At 39.9% G+C, this 25,615-nt stretch overlaps 1 protein-coding gene across 1 annotated transcript; it reads right to left on the minus strand.

The window, feature by feature from the left end:
- Positions 1-531: 531 nt before the first annotated feature.
- On the minus strand, positions 532-25,615 carry Vps4b (vacuolar protein sorting 4 homolog B). The gene is given in 11 exon segments (NM_001025716.1): positions 532-1,932; positions 3,427-3,567; positions 6,082-6,301; positions 7,786-7,867; positions 8,777-8,925; positions 9,318-9,474; positions 11,699-11,818; positions 16,750-16,817; positions 19,800-19,956; positions 21,519-21,630; positions 25,401-25,615. Coding segments are annotated over 11 exon segments (1,335 nt in total). The 5' UTR covers positions 25,428-25,615; the 3' UTR covers positions 532-1,830.

Consider the following 25,615-nt stretch of genomic DNA (forward strand, 5'->3'; position numbering starts at 1 on the left):
CTGCCCAGCCAGGTCCAGGCCAGCCAGGGGAGAGTAGAGAATGTAGTAAGTGATAGGTCAGGATTATCAGAGGAACACGGATTAACCACACGGAGATTAGGAAGTGGCCCAACTGTTGCACTGTTTAAGGCATATCAAAATATAAAAGCTGTGTGTGTCTTTCTTTGGGAACGTTAAGCATTGAGGCTTAATTAATTTAATTAATTAATTAAAATTTAAATCAACAACCGATTAAAATGCTACATAAATTAATTCTTTAGAAAGAATTCAGTATTGTTCTGCCAATATATAGCTTCCAGCTTTTGCACAGTAGCTGTTGAAGACATAACTTTAATGACCTTTTAAATACAGGGTCTTGCTCTGGAGCCCAGACTAGCTTTGAACTCCTGAGATTATAGGTTTACATTTCTACACTTGATTCTTCCATATATGCTCATTAATAAAAATAAACTATTTTTTTATCTAACCAATTTAGACATTTTCTCCTATGTATAAGGTCCCAAAATAAAGAAACATAAAAGATAGCCAAAAGCAGGTTATAGCAATTTACTTCACATAGGAACAATATATTTCCCGCCTACAATTTTCATTGAATATCAACAAAAATAATCTGTACAGAAAACCCAAAGGCAATCATATAGCATAGCATGTAAAATGTGCAAATATACTTTAAACTGCAGTTACTGTGTAGCACTTGCAAGATAGAACTGCATAGCAATTCTAGTTAACCTAGTAATTGTTTGCAGGTAGTCAATGCAAATGTTCAAGGCACAACTAAGAGTTGGTACACAAGTGTGTGACACACCCCCCTCAGATCATGTATTTGAAGACATTAAAATAACATGATGGTATGTTTATATTTCATTACATAATGAGATACCAGTTTGTCTCTAAAGCTCCATGAAATACCACACTGAGAATGTCTGTGTGGTTAGAACAAACTGCTCCCTGAACTTAAAAGTGAAAGACATGACTCTTGTTAGCCTATATTTAAAAAAGTATGTATATATATGTACACACATACCCACATCATCCACAGGAAACATCCCAAAGTCAAAAGGAAGCCATTTTCATATTAAAGGTTCCCATTACAGTATTTCAGGACAATTCTCAAAAACTGTATACTTCTTTGCCACCTCTCTTGGTCAATCTTGGCTACAAAAGACACTGACGTAGACAAGGCAAAGATGATGACTGATTCAGAAAGTCTCAAGTGCACAGTGGAAGGAGTCATGGAGTTATAAAAGCCCGCTTTAGAGGAATCATTTTAATCTACGCAGGAGAAATCAACCCACTGCAAACTCAACACGAGCACTGCCTGTGCCACAGACCCAAATTCTTCACAGTGCTCTACGTTTTGCTGCCCATCCCTGAGAGTAAAGATTCTACCATTCTTAATTTTTAATAAAGCAGTAACTTTACATTGGTAAAATGCTTAAAGATTTTTTCAAGACATTTATATATCATTAGCTTTAGCCCTGTCTCAATTTCATTTTTAAAAAAGGAAAAAGAAAGGCCTTGCTCTTTGAGTGAGTGCTCATGAGAATCCTAGCTGCTGTCCATGAAGCAGGGTGAGGCTCCTCGCTGTCCCCACTCTGCTGTTCCACATGCCCCGGCTCCCCTCCTTACAATTTAACAATGTTTGTGAATTGGAGAACTTAACAGGTAGTATAGGAAAAGGACAACAGAGACTTAAGGGACACCAAATGACGTGTATGTTTCCCTGGGTAAATGAGTTTTGCTGGAAATAATCTGAATGCCATCCGAGAAAGGCAAAATACCTACAAAAGAGAGGAAATGCAGCATAAACATGTTCTTGCTGTCTCTGTGTTAGCCTTCCTGGCCAAAATCTTCTGTAAACTTCTTCAGTTTCAACAAGTCCTGCTCATTGACTGTGGGCTTTGTGCTGGATAGGGACCGCAGCATATCCCACTGTCAGAGAAAGGAAAGAGGATATTAACAATGGGCTTGATACAGGGTAAATGTCCTTCTTAATTGTGAATTTACAGTGGACTAGGAAAACCTGCTGTGTCATGAGCTCCACAGCAACTTCCATTGCCGCTCCCCAGTGCGCCTCCCCATGCTCACCACCTCCTACAAAGACCGGCTGGGACCAAGGCCGTCCGCCGTTTGGCCATCATCTCGTTCCTGTCTAACTCTTTACCTTCACTAAGGTCTGTTTCCCAGAAGAAAAATGGTAATTGCACAAACAATTAATAATTTACTACAGTCTCTGTGGAATTCTGTAACTGAAGCAGCAAATTCTGAAAGTCTATTAACTTTCAATAATAGTAAAACCCTCTATATTACTCTAATCCTTCCGATGAACACTATAAACTGTACTTTGCAGTAATATCACTATATTCCTCTCCTTACAATTTGACAACGTTTGTGAATTAGAGAATTTAGGCATATTTAATTGTACTCATTTTTAGTACAAAAATACATTTCTGTAAGTCATTTGATTGTACTTAAATGGAATAGTAATAAGAATATTTTTCAAAGTTAAAACTAATAGTGAAACAGTGAAAATACACCATCAGAAAGTTATTAAAAATGAATGTTTCCTATAAAATTACATCACAAATGAAAAAAGGAACCACTACGTTACTTTGAATTCTTCAAAGCAGGACAGAATGCAAAAACTTAAACAATAATGTCATCTACGAAGGACTTCAGTAAAGGGACTTCTGAACACTCAGACAAGCACTGAATGCCTGTGTCCCCAACACAGACACACACCGCAGACTATGTTTGCTCTCTGTGTGAGAATCAGTCTCCTCTCCTCATGCTCCTGTCCAGCTACCATAAGGCACTCTGAAAACTGGCAGCTAAGGCCAAAACAGTTTGACTCTGGCTGTTTATCAGCAACCAAATTGACTTCTGCAGCACCCTAGTTCTCCAAAGATATACTTTACAAAAGAAATCTGTAAAGTTACTTTAATTCCTAAAATGTAAACATATATACAGTGAAAAATCTTTCCAAAGTCCTATATAATATTTGAAAAAAAAAAAAACTTAATGTTTTCAGTTGAAAATGTAAAGAACTCCATTATTTAAACTTTCTATGTATCCTAAAGAAGTAAAATAAAACAATACTACGTATAGTATCATACAAGTGTTGATGTTTCTGGTTATTTTTAAACATGTGAGACTCAAGGGCAAAATTCATATTTTATTTAAGTCCTAACAATATTTTATGCAATATATGTAAAAATTTTGTGGATGACTTAAAGTCAGAAAATTGTGCTTTCAAAATACAATCTTCTCATTAACACAAGTCTCAAAACTTCAGATTATTTTTACATCTAAGCAAAATTAATATTTAGAATTCTACAAGTATTAAATACACGAGTTGATCATAACATTCTCTAGTGCTATAGAAATGAGTGACAAATTAGTGTACAAAGATTTAACATGTCCTACCATGGAAACAACTGGCTCCAAGAGTTTATCTCCAGGGACATCCATCCACGTCATTTCAATAGCCCCTGGATCTCCCGGAGAGCAGGGTGTCAGCAGGTCATTTACAATGCAGTTAGGATCAGCCCTTGAGGGCCCACGAACCTGTAGTGACAGTAACTTGAATTTATCTGAGTAAATGACATAAGAATTATGATTTCCGTCATCAGAAAAGTTAAACAGTTCTTCCTGGCTCCCTTTTCTCTTTTCTTCCTCTAGTGCTTATTAAATGGTAGTTACCTACCTTATAAACTAAAACAAACATTACAAAATTCTCTCAAGTTGCTCTTTCTCATGGCTGAAAACTTGAGATATTTTACAGGATAATTTAGTCTTATTCAATCTTTAGGTCTCAACGAAAACTTAAAACAAAAAACCCATGTGTTCTGGTTTAAGTAAGATGGGCTCCCACAGTCTCATATATTTGAATGCTTGGTTTCCAGACGTAGACAGTTTAGGAAGGATTAGGAGGTGTGACCTAGCTGGAGAAGGTGTGTCACTGGGGTTTGACTTAGAGGCCTCAAAGCCCAAGACAAGCTCTCTCTCCTCTATCAGCCTTGCTGATTAAAGAGTAAGCTCTCAGCTACTGCCCCGGTGTCATGCCTGTCTGCTGATGGACTCACCATCTGAAAGCTGCGAGCAAGCCGTCAGTTAAATGTTTTCTTTCATAAGCTGTCCTGGTCTTGGTCATGGTGTCTTCAGAGCAATAGAAAAGTAACTAAAACATCTATGTTCTGTGCTAGTTAGCTTTATGTCAACTTGACACAAGGTAGATGCTTTTCCCAGACTGGCCTACAGGCAAGTCTGTGGAACATTTCTTGATTAGGACCTGCATGGGAGGGCCGAGCCCACTGTGGGAAGTCCTGTGCTTATAGAAAGGAGTGCCAGTCAGAAGCACCCCTCCATGTCTCTGCATCAGTCTCTGTCTCCAGGTTCCAGCTCCCACTTCTTTTCACCATGGGGTAGAAGCAGAACCTGTAAGCCAAATAAATAAACCCTTTCCTCCCCAGACTGCTTTTGGTTATATTGTTTTATCACAGCAATAGAAAACTAGGATAGAAATCAAATCACATGCTTACTAATGTCTATGTCATTTCATGAAACCTAACAGTTTAAGCAAGATTTTAGCAATATCTAGAAAACAAACCTTTGTTACAAAGTTGCATATAAAAATATTTAGGGGGCTGGAGAGATGGCTCAGCGGTTAAGAGCACTGACTGCTCTTCCAGAGGTCCTGAGTTCAAATCCCAGCAACCACATGGTGGCTCACAACCATCTGCTGTAATGAGAGCTGAGGCCCTCTTCTGGTGCGTCTGAAGACAGCTACAGGGCACTCATATATAATAAATAAATCTTTAAAAAAAAATATTTAGATGGTTGCTTTCAAGTCTATTTCATGATGATCAACTTTACTTCAGGGTGGAATAGGTGTAAAATATACTTGCTTCCTTAACTGTGTACAAACCTACTGTGCTCACACTCACACTTATTTTTTCCCTACCTGCATGAGAGCAGGATTTTTGTCTTTATTTTTGTTGGACTGCATCCTGATTGAACTCTGTGCTCAGATTTAGTATGTTCGAAACTGTACTAATAACTGAAATAAACAGGCAAATATGTCCGTTCTTGTTAGTTGTAACACTTTCAAAGGGAGAAGGATGGAAGCATTGGAAATATCTACTGCAGATGGTGACCCAAAACCCTACTGTTAAAGCTAATCAGATTATCAAGGACACTATGTACATTCTATCCGTGTGTGATGCATGTGTCACAGTGAAGTCATTCATCTGTACAAATAATATACATTAGTAATTATGATGTTTTAAATTATGTTTGCTTTATCTTTTATGATATTAAGAAAGACCTGGCTTCATGTTCACATATGTCTCTAAGTGCAGAGGGAACTTGAAACCAAATAAGATGGCTATGGCATATACTTAACTCTGAGCCGCATTTCTCTCTAACAAGCTGCTTCTGTACAGAAGTACTACACATTAGAGAGGAAATGGCAGAGAAGGTACACAGTGAATTGTCAGACATTACGATTAGTGTTGTGTGTAAATATTATTTCACAAGATCCTTACAATAATAAGTATTCAAAGAGTGCTATCTCTATTTAAGAGAATGTTATACCTTTGCCCAAGTGAACTATAATATACAGGACTGTGTGTGTTAGCACCCACGTTCCAGATTCACGGCTAATACTCCCTCGCCATGCACCTCGTTTCCTCTGTGACACAGCACAATACTGAACGGTGGCCAGGGAAGGACATGCTGAGCATGTACTGCATCTACATTTTTGGTAGGGTGCACATGTAGCAGATTCTGCCCCCGCTGCTCTGGCTATCCCCAAAGCAGGCTCTCAGCCGTGTAAGCTATGGTACTTCTAGCAGAATGACTCACAAACACCTCAAATTACTTTTTAGAAAACACAATCTTTAGGACCATGAATAATCTTCAATGGAGAAATTATTATCAATGCAACAGGAATATATTTATTACATAAACATACCTATTACATTATCATACAACACCGAACGCACTTCAACTCCTTTGGAAAACAAGCCAGGGACAGTCCCATTTAAAGAGCACATGAGAGGGTTGAGTAACGCTGCTTACCTTTTTGAAGTGAGTAGCCGACTGAACTTTTCTCACAGGCTGCATAAGTGCATCCCGTACGATGATGCTTATATCTGCTCCTGAATAGCCATCTGTCTTCCTCCCAAGCTCTTGGAAGTCTGCTTCTGTGAGGCTGTTCTGAGTGCTGCCCAAGTGCAGTCTAAACATGGCTGCCCGAGCGTGGGCTTCAGGCAAAGGAATATAAATACGTTTCTCAAATCTTAAAATAAGAAAAAATATTATACAAATGATGTTAAGTATATAGGCTTAATTTCAATGTAAAATTAAGCACGTTTAGAAAAATGCCAGATAGTCTCTATTATACTAAGATAGGGTGACCAACACCACAGTGAAATCCACATATATTTACGTGTTCATGCGTACACATATACCTACTTAAGGGGAGACTATCTATAATACACTGAAAACTAAAATTGGAAGCAAAATAGTCGGCAAACAAGTTTTGAGGGGTTTACTCTTTCTCAAACAACTTGTGGGTCCTTTTTGGCTGTGTTTATGTCTGGAATTTATAGCATAAAAGCATATCTCACAAGACTTCATTCTGAACTTATGATGAAAAGTAATGATTCATAATATAAAATAAGGGTTACCAGAGTTCTCTAAATTCAAAATAGTAAACCTCCCTAAAACCTTACAGAATGAACATTACACAAAGTGTTCTTTTTACTATGAGTTCATTCTGAATAATCCTGCACTATATACAACATAATAGTTTATTAGTATTTTTACTTGCCTTTGTTAAATTCAGGCATTTGGAAAGAGAGAGGAAGCAGTGAAGGACAATGTTTTATAGACCCACTGAGGCAGTGACATTTTTAAAGTTTCTCCTACCTTTATTAGCTAGGCTTGCTTTGGAACCAGGCTTTGGAACCCTGCCTAACACTTCCTCTGGAGGTATTGGGCACTAATCTAGCACGCTGTCAGATCTACAGAAATGAAGGGGATAAAAGTGCACTCAACTGCTCCTTTTGTCATGCAATTAAAGAATGCGCCAGGGAGCTGCAGAGCTATCAACAGTCTATATACTGCTCCTACAGCTGAAGCTGCATCTTCACATAAAAAAAAAAAAAACAAAAAAAGGACAGACTCTTGTTACTGTTAAACAGGGCTTCATACAGTCCGAGCTGGTCTGGAACGTGCTACAAACCTGAGGATAACCTTGAGTTCTTGGCTCTCCTGTCTTCTCCCAAGTGCTGGTGTTTAGGTGACTGCTAATTTGCCCAATACCAGACATAAATCTTTATTCTTTTAAAACTAAAACTTTATCTTCCTAGCCAGGGTGGCTCCGGCCTGTAATCCCAGCACGTAGAAGGCTAAAGTAGGGGATGCTCTGAGTCAAGGCTAGTCTGAGCTACAGAGTAAGCAACACTTTATATGAAGAACTTTCACTGAGACCCAAAACTGTTCTTGTCAGCTTGAAGCATCAATCTTCCTAAATGTACTAAAATAAAGTTAAGCAGATGCCAAGCAATGTGTTCTCCAAAGTGGAAGGCTCCAAGAGAGCACTTATTGTCATTATAGAGGGAAACAAATAGGGATTCCTCACAACCAACATGAGGACACGAGGCTAGGAGTCATTAACTGATTTTGAAAATGCATCAAAGTAAGCTCTTACAGGAAAGAAAAATTACCAACTACTGGTACACCTGCCGTTAGCAGTAAGATGTTGATCTATTACCATACCTTCGCCTAATTGCAGAGTCCAGCACCCAGGGGATATTTGTAGCTCCCAGAACCAAAATGCCATCATTGTCCACACCAACTCCTGCATTGAAATGGGCAATATTTCAAACAATACTCTGGTCCCTGGTGCATCCTCACTACAGATGACACTATTGCCGAGGGAGATTTTAAAAGAAGTATGGAAGGCACTCGGCACATACAGCGCCCCATCTCTCCCTCCCAGTGAGTCTCTTTTGTTCCCCGAGGCAGTTTATTTAACTTTCACAGCAATATAGAGACCTGTAAATTTACATATCTCATTACAATCTAGGAACCACGAATAAGAGGAAATAAGATAGTTGTCTTTCTGAGGGTGACTTAGTTTGCTTAATATGATTATCTCTACTTATATTCATTTTTCTGCAAGTGACCTAATTTCATTCTTTGCAGCTAAAAATAAATCCTAACACGTGCGTGCGTGCGCACGCGCGCACACACACACACACCCTTTTAAATCCACTTTCCATGCCGTTTGTATGTTCCATTAAGAAAGGTAGTGCTTTACATAACACTGAAGTGTTTCATCTTCATCGTTACAAAAACTTTAAACTTAATCAAGAACCATGCTGCTCTGGTATCAGTCAAATCGTCTGAAGAAGCAAGCAAAGACTATTAATATTCTTTTCCAAATGTTCTTTCATGAAGCTCCTGGTAAATTCGTAGAGATATTAACCTCTTTACTAATAACATTCGTGGACCCTGTAAGATAATTTAAAAAGACGACAGCTTCGCGCAGGGAGCAGTGGTGCACGATGCTAGAGAGGCAGAGCCAGGTGGATCTGTCTCTGTGAGGCCAGCTTGGTCTATGCAGGAAGTTAATAGCCAGCCAGACCTTCTCTCAAAACAAAAACTAACGAAAAGAATAATATTCTAGAGAACTCTGCTTAAACTTTCCCCCACCAATGGTGGAAGAAGAACCGGAAAGCGTCTTGTCACAGTCCAGCAATCCTACCTTGCATCTGAACCAGGAACTCAGTCTTAATTCTCCGTGCAGCCTCGCTCTCATTCTCACTTCTGGATCCGCACAGAGAGTCAATCTCATCGATGAAGATGATGGAAGGCTTGTTCTCTCTGGCGAGCTGGAATAAGTTCTTAACCAGTCTAAGAAGAATGAGTAAAGCTCAGTTTCTGAAAAGCATTAAAGGACCACATCAAGGCAATATACAAAAGCTGTAAGAACCATGCACGCCTACCACCTAGTCATGCTGCTGGTGTAGAGAATAATATATCACAACTAGGCAATCCTCTAAGTTACAGAAGCAGCCACGTGCACCCGCGTGCATGCACACACATGTACAAATGCATACACATACTTACTAGCTTTTTCCTACAGAACACATTCCCAGCTAGGTACGGAGGTTGACTGAGGGATGAATACCCATTGTTACACTCCTCCCTTGAGTTTTTAGCAAAGGTCCCTGACACCCATGAACCACAGACTGCCCTAGGGACCGCCTCTGGGCCCAGTGTAAAGCCCTTCGATCACCACTCACTTTTCACTCTCCCCCAGCCACTTAGACACCAGGTCGGAGGAAGATATTGAGAAAAACGTTGAGTTGTTTGCTTCTGTCGCAACAGCTTTGGCTAAATAGGACTTTCCTGTTCCTGGTGGCCCAAATAATAGGATTCCTCTCCAAGGTGTCCTCTTCCCTACAAGTTGCATTACAAAAGAACATGAGAATTTCAGGACTATTCATTTTACTTACTTCAGACATCAGCCACACCAAAAAATACCATAAAAAGGTCTTCACTTGAAAGCTATCAGTAAGAATAAAAAAATCGTTTAAAAAGGTCTAACACATGCCTTAATTGTATACGGCTTGCTCTTCTCGAGACACTTGCAGAAGCGCACTCAGTGCTTCACGGGACAGAAAGTTCATTACTTGTTCACTCATCTGCTCAGCCAATGTATAGGATGACAGGGTGACATACAGACAGACAAAAGGATGTCTGCTTCACAGGACAAAGTTCAGTCAAAGGGTACTGTTCAAAGCTAGAATAATGCAGGAAAACTGCAGCCACAGAGCAGGGCTGTACAAAGTCTGGCTTCTAAATGGTTACAGCTATGGAGGAAGGACAAGGTGTGCACTCTGTGGGGAGCTCTAAGGAGTTCCTGCTTTACCAGGAAGCACAGGCAGGGCATTGTCAGCAGCTAATGCTTGGGTAATGATGTGGGAGCTACTGTTCTAAGTCCTACTGCTACTTAAAAGAAACAAGGGGGAAAATAACATTTTGTGCCTTAATTTGGTAATCAGAAATGATTGTGCTGCCTAAAACACAGCAGGCTGTATAGAATTATAAAATATAAGTTTAAAAGTCTACATAAACTGCAGATAGGTACCTAGTGTCTGTAGACTAGTCTCTATATAACTAATGAAAAACTAGATTAATATCTTGATTATGGAAGATTTGATTTTTCAAGTATTTGACTTTCAGATTGACTTGATTACTTGAATTTTGCTTTTCTCTTTTAAATGCAAACAACTCTAAGTAAATTCTGCCCTGAGTGAGTACTGCTCAGTTGATGCACATAACACTAGTATGACAGGAAATGATTTTAGGTACTATATACTTTTAAATGATTATCTTTTAAATATGTTTGATAGACACTTTTTCATTCATCATAGATAGTAAGTAGTTTTAAAAATAATTATAACCAAGTAAAAGAAAAAAAAAAAAGAAAACTTGAAGCTCAAATACAGGGAAGATCTACTGTATTAGAAATGATGAGTGCTGATCTCTGGAGAAGAAGCAGGTATAGACACATTGACTTAAAAGGTCCTGCATGTCCCTCTGTGTACGTCCTGAGGACTGAGCTCTGAGCAGCACCCGAAAGTGAGGTAGGTAAGAGGCAGCCCAGATTCTTTGCTGCATCTGCTCTCTGTGGCATCACTGTTTGAACCCGTTCAGTCTGCAGTAGGAATCAACTTGCTTTTTAAAAAACAAACAAATAGGGGCTGGAGAGATGGCTCAGTGGTTAAGAGCACTGACTGCTCTTCCATAGGTCCTGAGTTCAATTCCCAGCAACCACATGGTGGCTCACAACCATCTGTAAGGAGATCCGATGCCCTCTTCTGGTGTATCTGAAGACAGCTACAGTATACTTATATATAATAAATGAATAAATCTTAAAACAAACAAACAAACAAATAAACAAAAACCCCAACACCTCTGTGTTAGATTGTGGGTGTAGTCTTATCACAGGCACAGAGGACATCAGTCACAAAAGGGACAACATGAAGAAACAGTCCAGCACAGTGCAGATGGTTGCTTCCATTGTAGCTTGAACTTGAGCTATCCCTGGTGCTGGGGGTCAGCAAACTCTCTTGAGAGGTAAGGAGTGCTTTCCCTGCCCCTTCAGGATGTGCACCTCATCTGAGGCAGGAAATTAATCCTTAACTCCTCTTTTTAAAAAAGTGAAAACACTTTGAAAACTAACACATGACTACTGCACAAATTCAGATAAAATTCAGAGGCTAAAGTTCACCTGCAATTGTATTTTCTAGGCACTTACTACATTTTAAAATCTATTGACATTTACTTCTAACAGTATACATCTATTTAACAAACATGGACTCATACTGTATGTTTTTTATAATTTTCTTTCTGATCCTTATAATAGACATAGACATGTTTCAACAAATTATCATGTGGATTTAGATTTATTAATATGGATACACACACTGTATGTTAGTGAGTATGCAGCATTCCAGAGATTTACCGTAAGCCTCATCGGCTGACAGACTATTTTGCAATGTACACTAACAAATATACACATCTCTGAGGAGTTAGATTTACTACCATTGGCATGACTCAAGTGCTCTACCGCAGCCACTGGTTTCTTCTAAATAAAGTTGATTAGAAGCCATTTCACCTGTAAACAGATGAGGAAACTTAATAGGCAGAATGACAGCCTCTTTAAGAGCTTCTTTGGCTCCTTCCAGACCAGCAACATCACTCCACTTCACATTCGGTCGCTCTATAACAATGGCACCTGCAAAATATCGGTTATCTTTCAATAGAAGAAGTTTATTTCAGCAAAGCTAGAAAGCAACATTTAAAATCCACAGTGCAAAACTGTCTGGGAAAGCTCTCAGTACTAAAACCTTTTTAAAGTAATGCAAAAAGGAAGCAGTTAGAAATCATCACGAAGCAGGAACTTAGGTGGATGGCTGTATGGCTATGGACCTGACTCAATGCCTAATTTCTGCCACCTCGTTAGTGAAATGACACTAGGCCTACCTGGCCAAGCGACACAGACAGGCTATCACAAGGATCAGGTGACACAGTGGGTATTAGAGCTGTGTACTGGCTCGGGGCCATCAACGTACTTCCCAATAGGGCTGGCTGGTTTACTGTTTCTCTTGTTATCACTCTCAGGAGAGAATACCAGCACACATACACTTCAGTGATTTTAACTAAAGACAGGAGAAATCAGAGCAAAGTCAGAAGGGATAGAAATGAGGGAGAAGCAGGTGACAGAAAAGACAAATGTGTCCCTAAAGATCAGCAGTTCTTTCTTGAGTTTATCACACTTTTTGTCTGGCTTTTAAACAGAACCATTAAAAAAATTACAAAGTTACTTAAAGGAATGAGCTAGTTTCTCAAAGCAGTATATTCAAAAGCTACAGTGTTATTAAAAAAAAAAAAAAGCCTGCAATTTATTAGAAGACTTTCCCAGCTACTTTCATCAGGTGTTCCCATTCTTCTAGTATATAGGACCCGCTTTACTGTGAATCACTAGTGCTCTAAGAGGAGAGCAGCCACTGTGCTGGGAAACAGCTCGTCAGCAAAGCCCCTGCAAGTGTGAGGATATGTGTTCAGACCCCTTGGCACCCATGTCAAAACTGTGAGGGTGCACCTCTGTAACACCATCTGGGGCTGGGTGGGGGCAGAAACAGGAAGTTCACTGGCTGTCAGCCAAGCTGTACTGGCTCAATAAGATGCTTGAAGTCACCCTCTGGCCTCTACATACCACACACACACACACACACACACACACACACACACACACACACACACACACACAGATGGCACAGACATCTCCATTTACACAATCATTGATAATGAAATTACTTTTAAAGCCAATTTCTTCTTGTTAGGAAATACCATCTATTAGTATACTTGGTAACTTAAATTTCCTAAAGTATAAAAATCTTTAGTTATTAGACTAAAATTAAATAAAACTATAGTTTTGCATCAAAAAGGTTTACTTTGGTACCAAAATCCACTATATCCATGTACATCATCTGGCTAGCTTGAGATTTTCATGGGATCTAAAACCATGAGAAGCTGGAAAACCAGCTCAGTTGGGTAAAGTGCTTGCCAAACAAGTGTGGAGCACTGGAGCTAGGATTCCCAGCACCCATGGAAATGCCAGCTGGGAGGCTGGGCCACATGGGATATTCTCTGGAGCAAGCAACTAACTAGACTAGCTGACTTGGTGAGCTCTCGATTCGAGTGAGATACTCAGCCTCAATACATAAGGTAGAGGATGATCAAGAAGGCAGCAGAGTCAATCACTGGCTTCTACATCCCATGCCACAAGGGGACACATAAGCTTGCACACACTTCCATTCTGCACTAAGCATAAGTAACAGATTTCCTCCGTCTTTTGTTTTTTTGAGACAGAGTTTCACTCTGCGGCTCTGGCAATTTAGAACTCACTATGTTTTAGGCTTTCCTTGAAACTCAGAGATCTACCTGCCTCTGCCTCTGCCTCACAAGTGCTATATGGGATTAAAGGCGAACATCACCATATTTGGCTCATTTCCACATTATCTAATATATATATATATATATATATATATAAATAATATTTAAGTTTAAAGGTGACTGGAATTTTATAAAAGATTAAATGCTAAACAAAACTTAGGCTTACAAAACTAAAAAGGTAACACTACTAAAAAATAAAATTGACTATCCTCAAGAATATAAATGTACTTTTAAAATCATACTGCATAGTATACTTAAATGTCACCTAGGGGCTAGTAAAATGGCTCAGTGGCTAAACACACTTGCTGCCAAACCTGTGGATCCAAGTGTGATCCCCAGAACCACAGGATGGAAGAACAGAACTGATTCCTAAAAGTTGTCCTCTAACTTTCACATGCACGCACGCACACGCTCACGTGCACACCCACACACCCACACTCATATATACATGTAAATTAAATAAATGCAGAAAAAATGTAAAAAAATCAAAGACATTTAACCTAACAAGTTCCTGAATTAGCTAACATTAGCAAACAGAAAATTTAAATCATAATCCTTTTTAAGTCATAACAATCATATATTAAATCCCACAGTCTAAAACATGAGTAAAATATTAAAATATTATTTCACGAATAAAAATTTAAAAAGTGATAGTGTGTGTGTATGTGAGAGAACCACCTCAGGTCTGTTCCTCAGGAGCCACCCGTCTTGTTTGCGAGACTCACTGGGCAGAGACTGGCAGGCCTGAGGGATGCACCTCACTCTGCCTCCTCAGCTGTAGGGTGACATCTTGATGACATGTCTGTCATCAAGTCCGGCCTTTGTACCTGGGGCTTGTACTCAGGTTCTCATCATGCTGTGTAGCACGCATTCTACTGACTAAACTATCTTCCCAGTTGGAACAAATAAGAATAATAATCCCTTAACAAATCATTAAAAGATGGACAAAGGCTAGGCATGGTGGCACATACCTCTATTCCCAGCACTTGGGAGGTGGAGACAGAAGGATCAGAAATTGTACATCATTCTCAGCTACAGGAAGTTTAAGGCTAGTCTGGCCTATATGAGACAGTGTGTGTGAGTGTGTGTGTGTGTGTGTGTGTGTGTGTGTGTGTGTGTGTGTGTGTATTTAAAAAGAGAGGGAGAGGCACCCCTCCCCCCCTTAAAAGACTAAAGCTCCATTCATAGTATTTCATACTGAGATTCCAAAGGTTTCTATATTTAAAAGTTGTCTTAGGATTGATAGTTGATAGGAATTTACAAAAATCTCTGCTAAAACCCTAATTTTCCAAATTGAATATATGATTTAACCTTTTACCAGGGATACGGAGACGTACAGGGAGAAAGCAAACCCAAATCAGTAAGGCAAACAGAAAACAGCTTCTTGTCCTATAACTCGAGAGAGCTACTTAGTGCACACGTGTCAAACAGTGTGCACAGTGAGCGCTCTATCACTGCACATGGTGCGGTGCAGCGGTGTAAACTCCAAGTTCTTTTAGGAACTGTACCTACTGCCACCAAAGTCCTCAGCATATAAACCAAACCAAACCAACCGAGCGGCAACAAAGGCCTATTCTCAGGGGCCGGAGAAACGGCTAAGTGTTAAGAGCACATAATGATCTTCAGAGAAATCAAGTTTGGATGCTAGATCCCACCTCGGGCAGTTTACAACTGTTGACACTACCAGGTCCAGCATACGACTGTTGGTACTATCAGCTCCATGGAGACCTGACACTTTCTCCTGACCTCTGTGGGCATGCACACACATGCGGCACACATCCATACAGATAAGGACACACACACCTAAGTAAAATTACAAGAGTAAATCTAAAAACAAAAGCCAACACCTAAAAAACTCAGCTCTCTAGCCTACAGGTTTCAGTGTACCAGGTTTACAATATTTTCCTACATAACCCAGTGGGGTTGGTAAGACAGAAATACTGGCAAAAGGAAGAAAGTAGTATAAGCAAGGTTAAAAGTCTAACACATGCACACACCCTCTGTACATATGTACACACACACATAGATATACACATACAAATACACCCCTCTACACACATGTACACACACATGCATAGACACATACACATATGTACACATATAGACACACCTCCGCACTCATATACACATGCTTATGTATGTACATTCACACACCCCTCTGCAAGCGCGCACACGCACGCACACACACACGCACATACCCCTCTGTATAATACATTTAAGTATATGTGTATATATGTATATACACCCATGTGCATGCACACACTCATGTGCACACACACACAAACGCACTCTCGCTATGCAATAACCAAACTGAATAGAATGGGAATATAGATGGGAATCCTTTCTAGTTAAATATTGTTTAGGTGACTTAATGGTCACCTGCAAACTCCCCGTGCCTAAGCATAAAGTTTACTTGGAAAGTCATAGGCTAGCTTACAAAATAACAATTACGTCTCAACAATTGGAGAAACCAGCAATCAAGTGGATCCTTTTTTAGATAGCCTGAGCTCATCAACAGGCCTCAAGAATTTACTAAGATCTTTTTACATTGCCTTGATTTCCTTTTCCTGCAAGAAATGTCCATTTTCAAGATGGGGACTCAGATTCTTGGGAGGCTGGGGAACTTGTGCAAACCTAGAAAACTTTTAGGTGGCAAATCCTCAGAGTGGACCCCAGATGTGTATTTGTAGCCACTCCATCATGCCACTACGCTGTAGGACACCAGAATCAAAGGGACTTGATATATACACTGCATAGAAAGAGAAAACAACGTGTAACAAAATAAGCATATCTGTGAAACTGGGGAGTGGAGGAGAAGAACAGGGAGGAAATGAAGCCACAGGTCAGTGGCAGCCATGGCAGAGGATGGACCTAACTCCTAAGCCACACTGCTCCTTGGCCTTGCCCTGTGCTAATAGGGGCAATATTGCCTATTTTACAAGCGGCAAATAAGTGAAAAAAAAAAAAAAAACAGTAACTGCTGGCTGCCTTTTAAAGGTAGACTTTTTGTAATCCGTTAAAGAAAAAAATCCTAACTATTAGAAACCCTTGAGAATAAATTCTAATCTAGAACCAAACCATTTTATGACCCACCAACAACTAAAGCCATTTTTTGAAACTCAATGAAAAAGGGGGAAACAAAATTCTTCAATCAGACAATCCACGAATATTTTCAATAAGAGTAAATTTTAAAATGAAATCCAAAGTAACCTTGAAGTTGATTCTGCAGTTTCTTTTTTTCAGGATCATCAGATTCTGCTTCCCCATCACTGTCATTCCTAATGAAAAGAATTTAATATATGCAAAAGATCACTCACTGCTAAGTACACAATACAAAAGTGAAGGAAAGATAACCTGAAACGTTTACACAAGACATTGACAGCAAAATTTATCTTTACTTTAATGTTTCAAATAATGCACTTAAGAATATATTAAAACAGGGAATAGGCGAATAATCAATAGGTAAGTATACCTGGAAATGGACAAGAGTGGGATAGAGTCAGGAACACCTCCATCCTCCTGACATGCCTGTGCATGTGTACCCACAGGTGTATGCCCCACACTATTCCATAAAGGACTTAAAAGAAAGTACAGGAAAATTATGAGCTACTATGAAAAACCTCAGGACTAGGCAAAAACTATAACTCAACAGGACTTTGTGTTAGGAGAAAAGGGCACAAAACATAATTATGTACAATGTAATCATTAGCCTGAGGGTCCCACGAACAGATAAAACTTCCTAGTGAAAATCTTATGAGCTCAAAAAAAAAAAAAGGGGAGGGGTGGTTGGGGATTTAGCTCAGTGGCCTAGCAAGCGCAAAGCCCTGGGTTCGGTCCTCAGCTCAAAAAAAAAAAAAAAGGCCAACCTACTTGTGTTGGTTAGCTGAGGAACTGCCTCAAATACCTCAAATACACGTGTGTGGCAGTATCTTGATTACTTACAAACATAGGAGGGCCCAGCCCATTTTGGGCAGTGCCGTCCCTAGGCAGGCTGACCTAGGGTGACTCAAGAAAGAAGAGCAAGCAAGGGAAAGCATGCGAGTAAGCAGCATCCTCCATCACTCTCTGCTTCCAGCTCCTGCCTTGAGTCCTTCCTGCCTTTGAATCCCTCCGTGGTGGACTATACCCTCTAAACAAATCGTTTCTCCAATCACATTGCTTTTGCTCATGATATTTTAGCACAGCAGTAGAGAAGCAAACTAGAACAGCACTATATCACATCTAGGGATTTACATTAAGGAGATAAGTTTTAAAGTTCACTACAAGGACAGTAACATCTACAGTACCATTGTGGAAAAAAACAAATAATTTATGTTCAATAAAAGCATATCACAAAATACAATACAGCTTTTAAAACCAATGTTGTAGAAACATGTAATGGAAAAATGTTCCTGCTACAATTTTGGGTGAAAAGTGATCCAGAGAAGAAAAGTTCTGCCAACTTTTAGATTTTAATACACACAAAGGGTTAAAACAATTCAACAGGACTTGTAACAGGGTGGGAAAGCCTTGGTTATTTGTAGGATGAAGTAACTACCGAGTCACTGATACCCCAATCTATTCAAACTATCTCATGCTGTACAGATCATCAATACACACTGCCGCTGGAGGGAGCTTCATCCTCAGCAGACCTGAGTTCTTCCGAGGTGAAGGTTGCTTGTGTGAAGAACAAATCTACAGGTAAGACCATGGTTTGCCCTGAGGAAAATGTGGCAGGGGCCTTACAGTGTATTTCTGAGCCCTAGCAGTGTCTTGTGGGAGAGGTGGCAGCAGCAAGATCTCTACTTGAACATAAAATACCACAAGCATGAATTTAAAACTCTCTGTCCCCAAATGGAATCCTGGGTATTTATTTCTCTTAGTGATGGGAACCCAACTTTGATTCTCTGTCCTCAAAATTCTATAATATAATCCCTGCCAGAACATCTTGAATCGAACATATTGAATCAGCCAAAGTGAGTTCTGCTGCTTATAACCAAGACTGATAGACATGTATTATAAAAGAAAGATTGGCTCGCCCCTGTCTGGCTGCCATAGCACAGCAGATGACTACAGGGTCCTCACTAATACTGCATGTGTCCCAGCAGACAGGAAAAGATGCTCATGAGATAGATGTGGAAGCCCTGTATACTCATGATGAGTTAAATTCTTCCTTTTCTGTGCATTCCACATTGGGAACTAGCATGTACAGAATATAAACTACTCTTGGCTGCCACTGTATTTTTCCAACTGGATTTTAACAGAGAATATAAAACTCTAGGCTTCTAATTTTCCTCAGACTCTGCCACGTACTTTAAGAATTATAACTCTAATTGTTATAGCTGCCCCCCGCCCTCCATCCTTAAAATAGGCAATGCCTAGGAAACTGGCAAAATTCCACCGTGAACATGCATGGGAGGGGAGCATAGCCTAAACAGCTCTGTCCCTTTGGGTAGCACATGTACCTTGTAGAACATGAACTGTGAGCATCACAGGCTCCAGAACCCACCGGATCCTCAATGTTTCAAATCCAGTCAGTCCACATCAACCGAAAATCTCATTTTCCTAACACGTTATTCGAGACCATGCTGCCCACCCATTTCGAGAACCATCAAGGGCAAATCTAGCTAGAATAAGTCCTCCCTGCTTAGCAGAGCTGGACATGCATCCACTCAACACTCTACATTTGTGACACCTCATGAATCTAGGAAGGCATTCAACGCCTGGGGCTCACTGCTTCAAAAATTATGCTGTTGCTTTCTTCATGATGACATAATGCAAATCTACAGTAAACACACTTTTGCATAAAATAAAAATTAATGTCATTGTTGATATTTTCCCTTTGTGCATAGGGTCAAATGTAATTCACAGATTATTCCTACAATAGCTCTCAGTCTTACTGACAGCCAGGGGTGTGCTGGTGTCACGCCCATGGTGTTTTTCCAATTACTTGAAAACACCTTGAATGAAAGCAGGAGAGTGCAGTAGGCACAGACTAGCAAACTCTGGTCTTTGAAAGGCTCGAAGGAAAATATTTCTGGTTTCCTGGCCACACAATCTCTACTGTAACCACCCAACTCTGTTAAAGGACAAAAACAGTCTGAGATGACAATATATAAGTGGATGTGCAAGGCTAGTCTCAATAAAACTTAATGATTAAAATAGGCAATAAATCCACTTAGGCTCATGAATCATGGCTGGAAAATCCCTGGCTTAGACAAATGAACGTTTCACAAACGAAAAGTTATAGGACACAAAATCTAACACTTTAGAATACATACCCCTTCTCATCGACTGGACCTGACTGTTCCTCTTTCATGGGCTTCTGTGGCTTCTTCTCTTTTTTCTTCAGATATTCCTTTAGTTTTTCTGCTCTATCAAGATATTCTGTACACTTGGCCCTGATGCTTTGCTTGGCTTTATCACCTTGTGCTTCATCTGTAGAAGGGAATGAGACACTATTTCATTAGTTTTGTTTGATATAGAATGTCCCCACAGGCTCATGTATCCAAATGTCTACAGTGGGCGGTGCTAAATAGGAAGGTTATAGAACATTTAGGAAGAAATATATCACTGGGCTGGGTTTTGAGGTTTTATAGCCTGGCTCTATTTCCTGTTGTCTCATCTCCCATGAGTTGATGAGAAGCAGTCAGTTAACTTCCTGATCCCAAGGCTGGCCTCACTCCTGCTGCCTCACCTTCCCTGTAATGATGGGCTGGATTCCCTCTAGAACTAACTGTACGCAAACCAGAATAAAGCCTTCCTTCCCTAACTTGGTTTTCTGTCAGGGTATTCTATCACATCATCCAGAGAAGAGTCAAATGAGAGATACAGTCTTTAACAACCAACTTCTGTGTTGGAAGAGGGAGGACAAAGCTTCTCTAATTCACTGTATCCAGTGATCATCAACCCTTTTCTATTCCTTTCTACTCAGGGTTGGAGGCCAACATTGAGTTTTGAGTTTACAAAAAAAACAAAAAAATCACAGCAAAATAGTAGATATTTTAAGTTAATATTATATAATAGTGACAATAAAGTAACAGTCTATAGGTTTCAAATTCTTCCCTTAACCATTTGCAGACAGCTAAACACTGTTTATCTCACATAAAACCAATCACAAGAGAAACAACAGAACTCTGAATGTACATACAGTAGGGAGTACTAAAAGCTGGGAATTGGAGGATTAGGAAAGTGGAAGCTAGACTTGCTCTCTGTATACTTTTTGCATATATTGATAGAGGAAATCAACAGAAGTGAATAAAGTACTGATGTAAAAGATGATGATAAGCAGTAGTTAACTATTTCCATTAACATCTTTCTCTGCTTTATTTTGAAGTATACAAAGTAATGGAAATTGCATACATTATGTGACTACCAACAAAGTAACTTTATTACATAGCTATTTTGAAATGTGGACTTCAGCAATACAGGCAACACATAAGACTGTCCTCATGTCCCTTACGTGCTGTATTTCATTCTCAGTTTTATTTTAACAGCCCCCCACACACAATTAAATAGGAAATGTTCAAATTAAAAACATCAAATAACCCAGTGGCACTAAGATTGGTGATGGACCTTACAGGTTTTCATGCATTTGTTTCTCAGTGTTGAATATCCAGTCCCCAGAAGAAAGCGTGGCCCATAATAAACATCAAATATGCATTTGTTAAATAAACTTAATACCTCCCAACCTATTTTTACAAGAAAATAATGTTCAACATATGCTTAGAAAATGGTTGTTCAAATCATATAATCCAGCTAGATTATCTACCCATAAAATAACGTTCTCTCTACTGAATGCACAACAAAATACTGGTATATAAAGTAATAATTACAACAGCTGGCACATTTGTAATAGTACTAAAAGCTAGAAGAAAGGAGTATCTTTTTAATGGTGGTTTAAATCTTTAGAATTCTCGTGGCTTTGTATTTCAACTTTTAGAAATGTAACATTTCCCCCTTTCAGTGTACAGGTTTAAATAAAATGAAGCACGTCTTACATTTAACAACATGGAGAAAATACTGAACAGCATGCTGGTAGAGTTGGAGAGCTTCCTCATAGTTCCCAGCTTTGTCTTCCTGGGCTGCTTTGCTTGCAAGATCTATTGCTTTCTGTGTGTGGGAAGCAAAACAATAAACTTAAAATGAAAGCATAAATCTTAAGTTTGAAGCAAATGACATCCCCTAACCCACATAAAGGGGTGGGGGTGGGGGAGCAGAGTAGATTTAATTACAAAGAAATAGTTAGGGAAAGTGTCAAAAGTTAAGTGCTGTAGACTGGAGACATGGCTTAGAGCTTAAGAGCACTGGCTAGTCTTTTGGGAAACCAGGGTTCAATTCTCAGTACCCACATGTCAGATCATAAACCTTTATAACTCCAGTTCAAGGAATCTAACACCCTCGACTGGCCTCTGTGGGCACCAAGCACACATACAGTGCACAGACAAACATGCAGGCACAAGACCTATACACATAAACCTAAAGCATTTGAAAAAACCTTGGTGCTGCTTTGCCTAAAGCATAAACAATGGAGCAATGTGATATTAATACGCTGAAAGGTTCCCAAAACTATACTGAGCAAAGACATTAATAAAACAAAATATTATCACATTAAATAATATTAAAAGGCCATTAAAATAATATTATAAAATTTTAGAAACATGGAAAGTATCTGAAGGGCATCTGTTGATGATTTGATCTGGATTTATTTTCAACCTTTTCACATCTTCTGTGGTAAGAACTTCTGTAGGGATTTAAAAAAGAAGACTTCCCAGAAACAGAACCAACTATACAAATATAGCCAAGCAACTATTTAAAAATGATAGAGAACCAAGTTTACAATGAGGAAATAGGCTTTTAAAGGGGTACAGCAAAGGGACATCCACGAGAGGACAAACAGAATCTTACCTTAATCTGATATGTCCAGCTAAAACTAACTCAAAATGGGCAGACTTAAATATAAAACCTTTAGAAAACAAAACCCCCAAAAAAGTATACCAAAAGCATAATGTGTAAAATGAAAAGATGTTAACACGGAGGATGTCAGTTAAAAAGATTGTTCTCTGAAAGATTCTGATAAAATGATGAAAGGACATAGTACAGACCAAGAGAAGCTGTGACACATCTACTAGAACACATAAAGGGACCCTGAAGACAGAACAGTTTAAAAAGAAGATGGCTCAGCAGATAAAGGGTCTTGCTGCCCAGCCTAATTGATTCAACAGAAGAAGAATGAACAGGAGACTGATTCACAGTAGAAGAGAAGCAACTCTTGTAAGCTGTTCTGACTTGCCCTCACACATTTTAAAAACAACCCAGTTAACTAATACACTTCACCAACAAGACCATATACATGGCCATTTGGATAATGCAAATTAAAACCACAGTGAAAAAAGCAGACACCCATCACAACAGCTAAAATTAAAACCAGTGACAACATCAATGCTGGTGGATAATGGTTTAGCATCTGAAGAACTAGCACGTATTTACTTAACAAAATATGTTACTAACAATATAAACAAAGAACTGCACTCCTAGACAATCCTCTAGAAAAGGGACATTTATGTTAGCACAAAACCTGTACCTAAGTGAATGCTGCGGACAGCCTTCAGTGATTTCATGGCTGAACTGTTCCCAAACTGCACGGAAAACACACAAATACATACAGAAGTACAGGTCAAACTGGGGGGATGAGTAAGAACTGCAGAGGGTGTCAACATCAACATCCTGATATGATAATGTACCAGTTTTACAACATGCAACTGGGGGAAGGGTCCACTGGATATTTCTCTTCACTTCTGAAAACTGCATGTTATCTCAAAATAAAACTTTTTTTATGGGGTTTCTCTGTGTAGCCCTGACTGTCCTGGAACTCAGAGAGATCTGCCTGCCTCCATCTGGCTTTCAAAATAAAACTTTGATTAAGCTTTGTAATTTAGAGGCTGGAGATATCCCAGGAGTTAAAAACACTGGCTGCTCTTCCAGAGGTCCTGGGTTCAGTTCCCAGCACCTGCATGGTAGTTCACAATCATCTACAACACCTTTTCCAGGAAACTCAATGTCCTCTTCTGGCCACCATGGGCATTAAGAACACACATGGAACATAGGCGTAAAGCAAGCAAAATGCCCATACACATAAAATAAAATACACTGTAATTTATTTTACATACATAATAAAGAACATAAACACTCCGACTGGGAAAGAGTAGAGCCATGGGGCTAGTGAGATGCCACAGTAGGTAAGGACACCTGCCACCAGGACTAATGACTTGAGTTTCATTCCTGGGAACCATACAACAGAAAATGAGAACAAACTCCTCGAAGTTGTCCTCTGACCACCCACAAATGCTATGGCACATACTCATGTATACACACACACACACACACACACACACACACACACACACACAGAGAGAGAGAGAGAGAGAGAGAGAGAGAGAGAGAGAGAGCGCATTCATATGCAAGTACACAGAATTTTACAGTCAAAGAAAACCACAAGCTTATAAGCACACAGAGCTGGATTCAAAACTAACACCAACACTGACTTATAGCATGATTTGGGCACATCACCCCCTCAATAAGATCGAGTTTCTAATACTGTGAAACTGGAGTAACACTGGCCTTGAAGAACTGTTCTGAGGAGTCAATGAGATCACATCAAACACTGAGCCAACTACAGTTAGGGCTCATTTTATCTAAGATCACATCACCTCAGAGAAACATGCCTTATTTATCCCTGGAAGAGTGAGCTATTCCCTTCCTGGATGCTAGCTCACACTGACCTCTGACTCTGTTATAAGCTTATGGAACTGTATTTAAATTGTGGTGGGATTTTGTTGTCTTTTTTAGTTATTCACATTCTGTATTAGATTAAAAGCATACAAATTTACAAAGATTTCTGCTTTATTCCTTGGGGAAATTACTCATTTAATAATTCTTCATCTAAAATTCCTGATTGATAAAGCTGAAAAGGCTTATGGAGAAAAAACGCACTTAAATCAACACTAACATTATCATTGTTACTTATACTAGACCCTGAACAAATACCTATTTGACTACCAGAAGACCAACATTGAAGGATACTTTGTTTTACATCTTGGTAACAAACTAACTAACCTACTGCGCTAGAAGTCTGGGATACCCAGCCACCTTCTGGACCCCACTGACCCACCAAGGACGATGGAGACAGTCACAAACATCTGTCAATGAACATCGTTCCACAAAGCAGCAATAACCTTTTTCTAACATTAGCTCTTAGGAATCCCAAACGAATGTAGAAAACACTGCTTTTTTTTTTTTTTTTTTTTTTTTTTTTTTTTTTTTTTTTGTGATGAGGGCGGGAAAGTGAAGATACAGATTAAAATACAACCTGATCTTAAATACAGTAATTTGGGAGAATATACACAAGGACATATTCTTAATGAATTCACGGAGATAGTGTACTGGCCCGCTCTAACCTACGCTTCTTGGACTATTCTCTTCACCAGGTACCTGGACGTCTTTGTTCATCAGCATAACAAACCGAGAAGAGCACCTTATTCTAAATTGGTCCAGAGTAGTGGTTTGAAAACAAAAAAATTAAGCTTTTCCTTTCTTCCTGGTAGAGACTGGAGAGTTTCCGGATTGGGGAGACAGGCCCAGTTCCAAACTCCGCTGTTTTGTTTTCCAATGTCACAAGCAAATCAAGAGTTCCACAGACTGTGAGACTGAGGAGATGCCAAAGCCGGCCACTCCTGGTAAGTACCCCTCGCCCAGGTCGGGTCTGCGCGGCCCCGCCCTCCTCCGCCAGGAGAGGGACGCGGCCGCTTCTCCGCCCACCGCGGGCCCCCACCCCTTCCCCGCGGGTTCCGGCTCTCTAGAGGGGCCCAGAAGGGCCGCGGTACCTGGAGGTTGGTGTTCGTGGACGCCATGGTGGAGATCCAAAGGGTCCCCTACAGACGAGGCCGGCCCGCAGCAGCGCCGTCGAGTCGCGCCCGGGTCACAGCCGCAACGCTCCGGAGGCTGGCGGCTCTGAGACCCCCAGCGGCAGTCCCAGCTCTAGAGCAGTAAATCTACCAGGAACTCCAGCAGCCACCAGACCCTCCTCACAAAACTTCCG

Source organism: Rattus norvegicus, chromosome 13 (assembly GCF_021556685.1).
Source record: "Rattus norvegicus strain SHRSP/BbbUtx chromosome 13, alternate assembly SHRSP_T2T, whole genome shotgun sequence".
In the NCBI taxonomy this organism is placed as follows: Eukaryota; Metazoa; Chordata; class Mammalia; order Rodentia; family Muridae; genus Rattus; species Rattus norvegicus.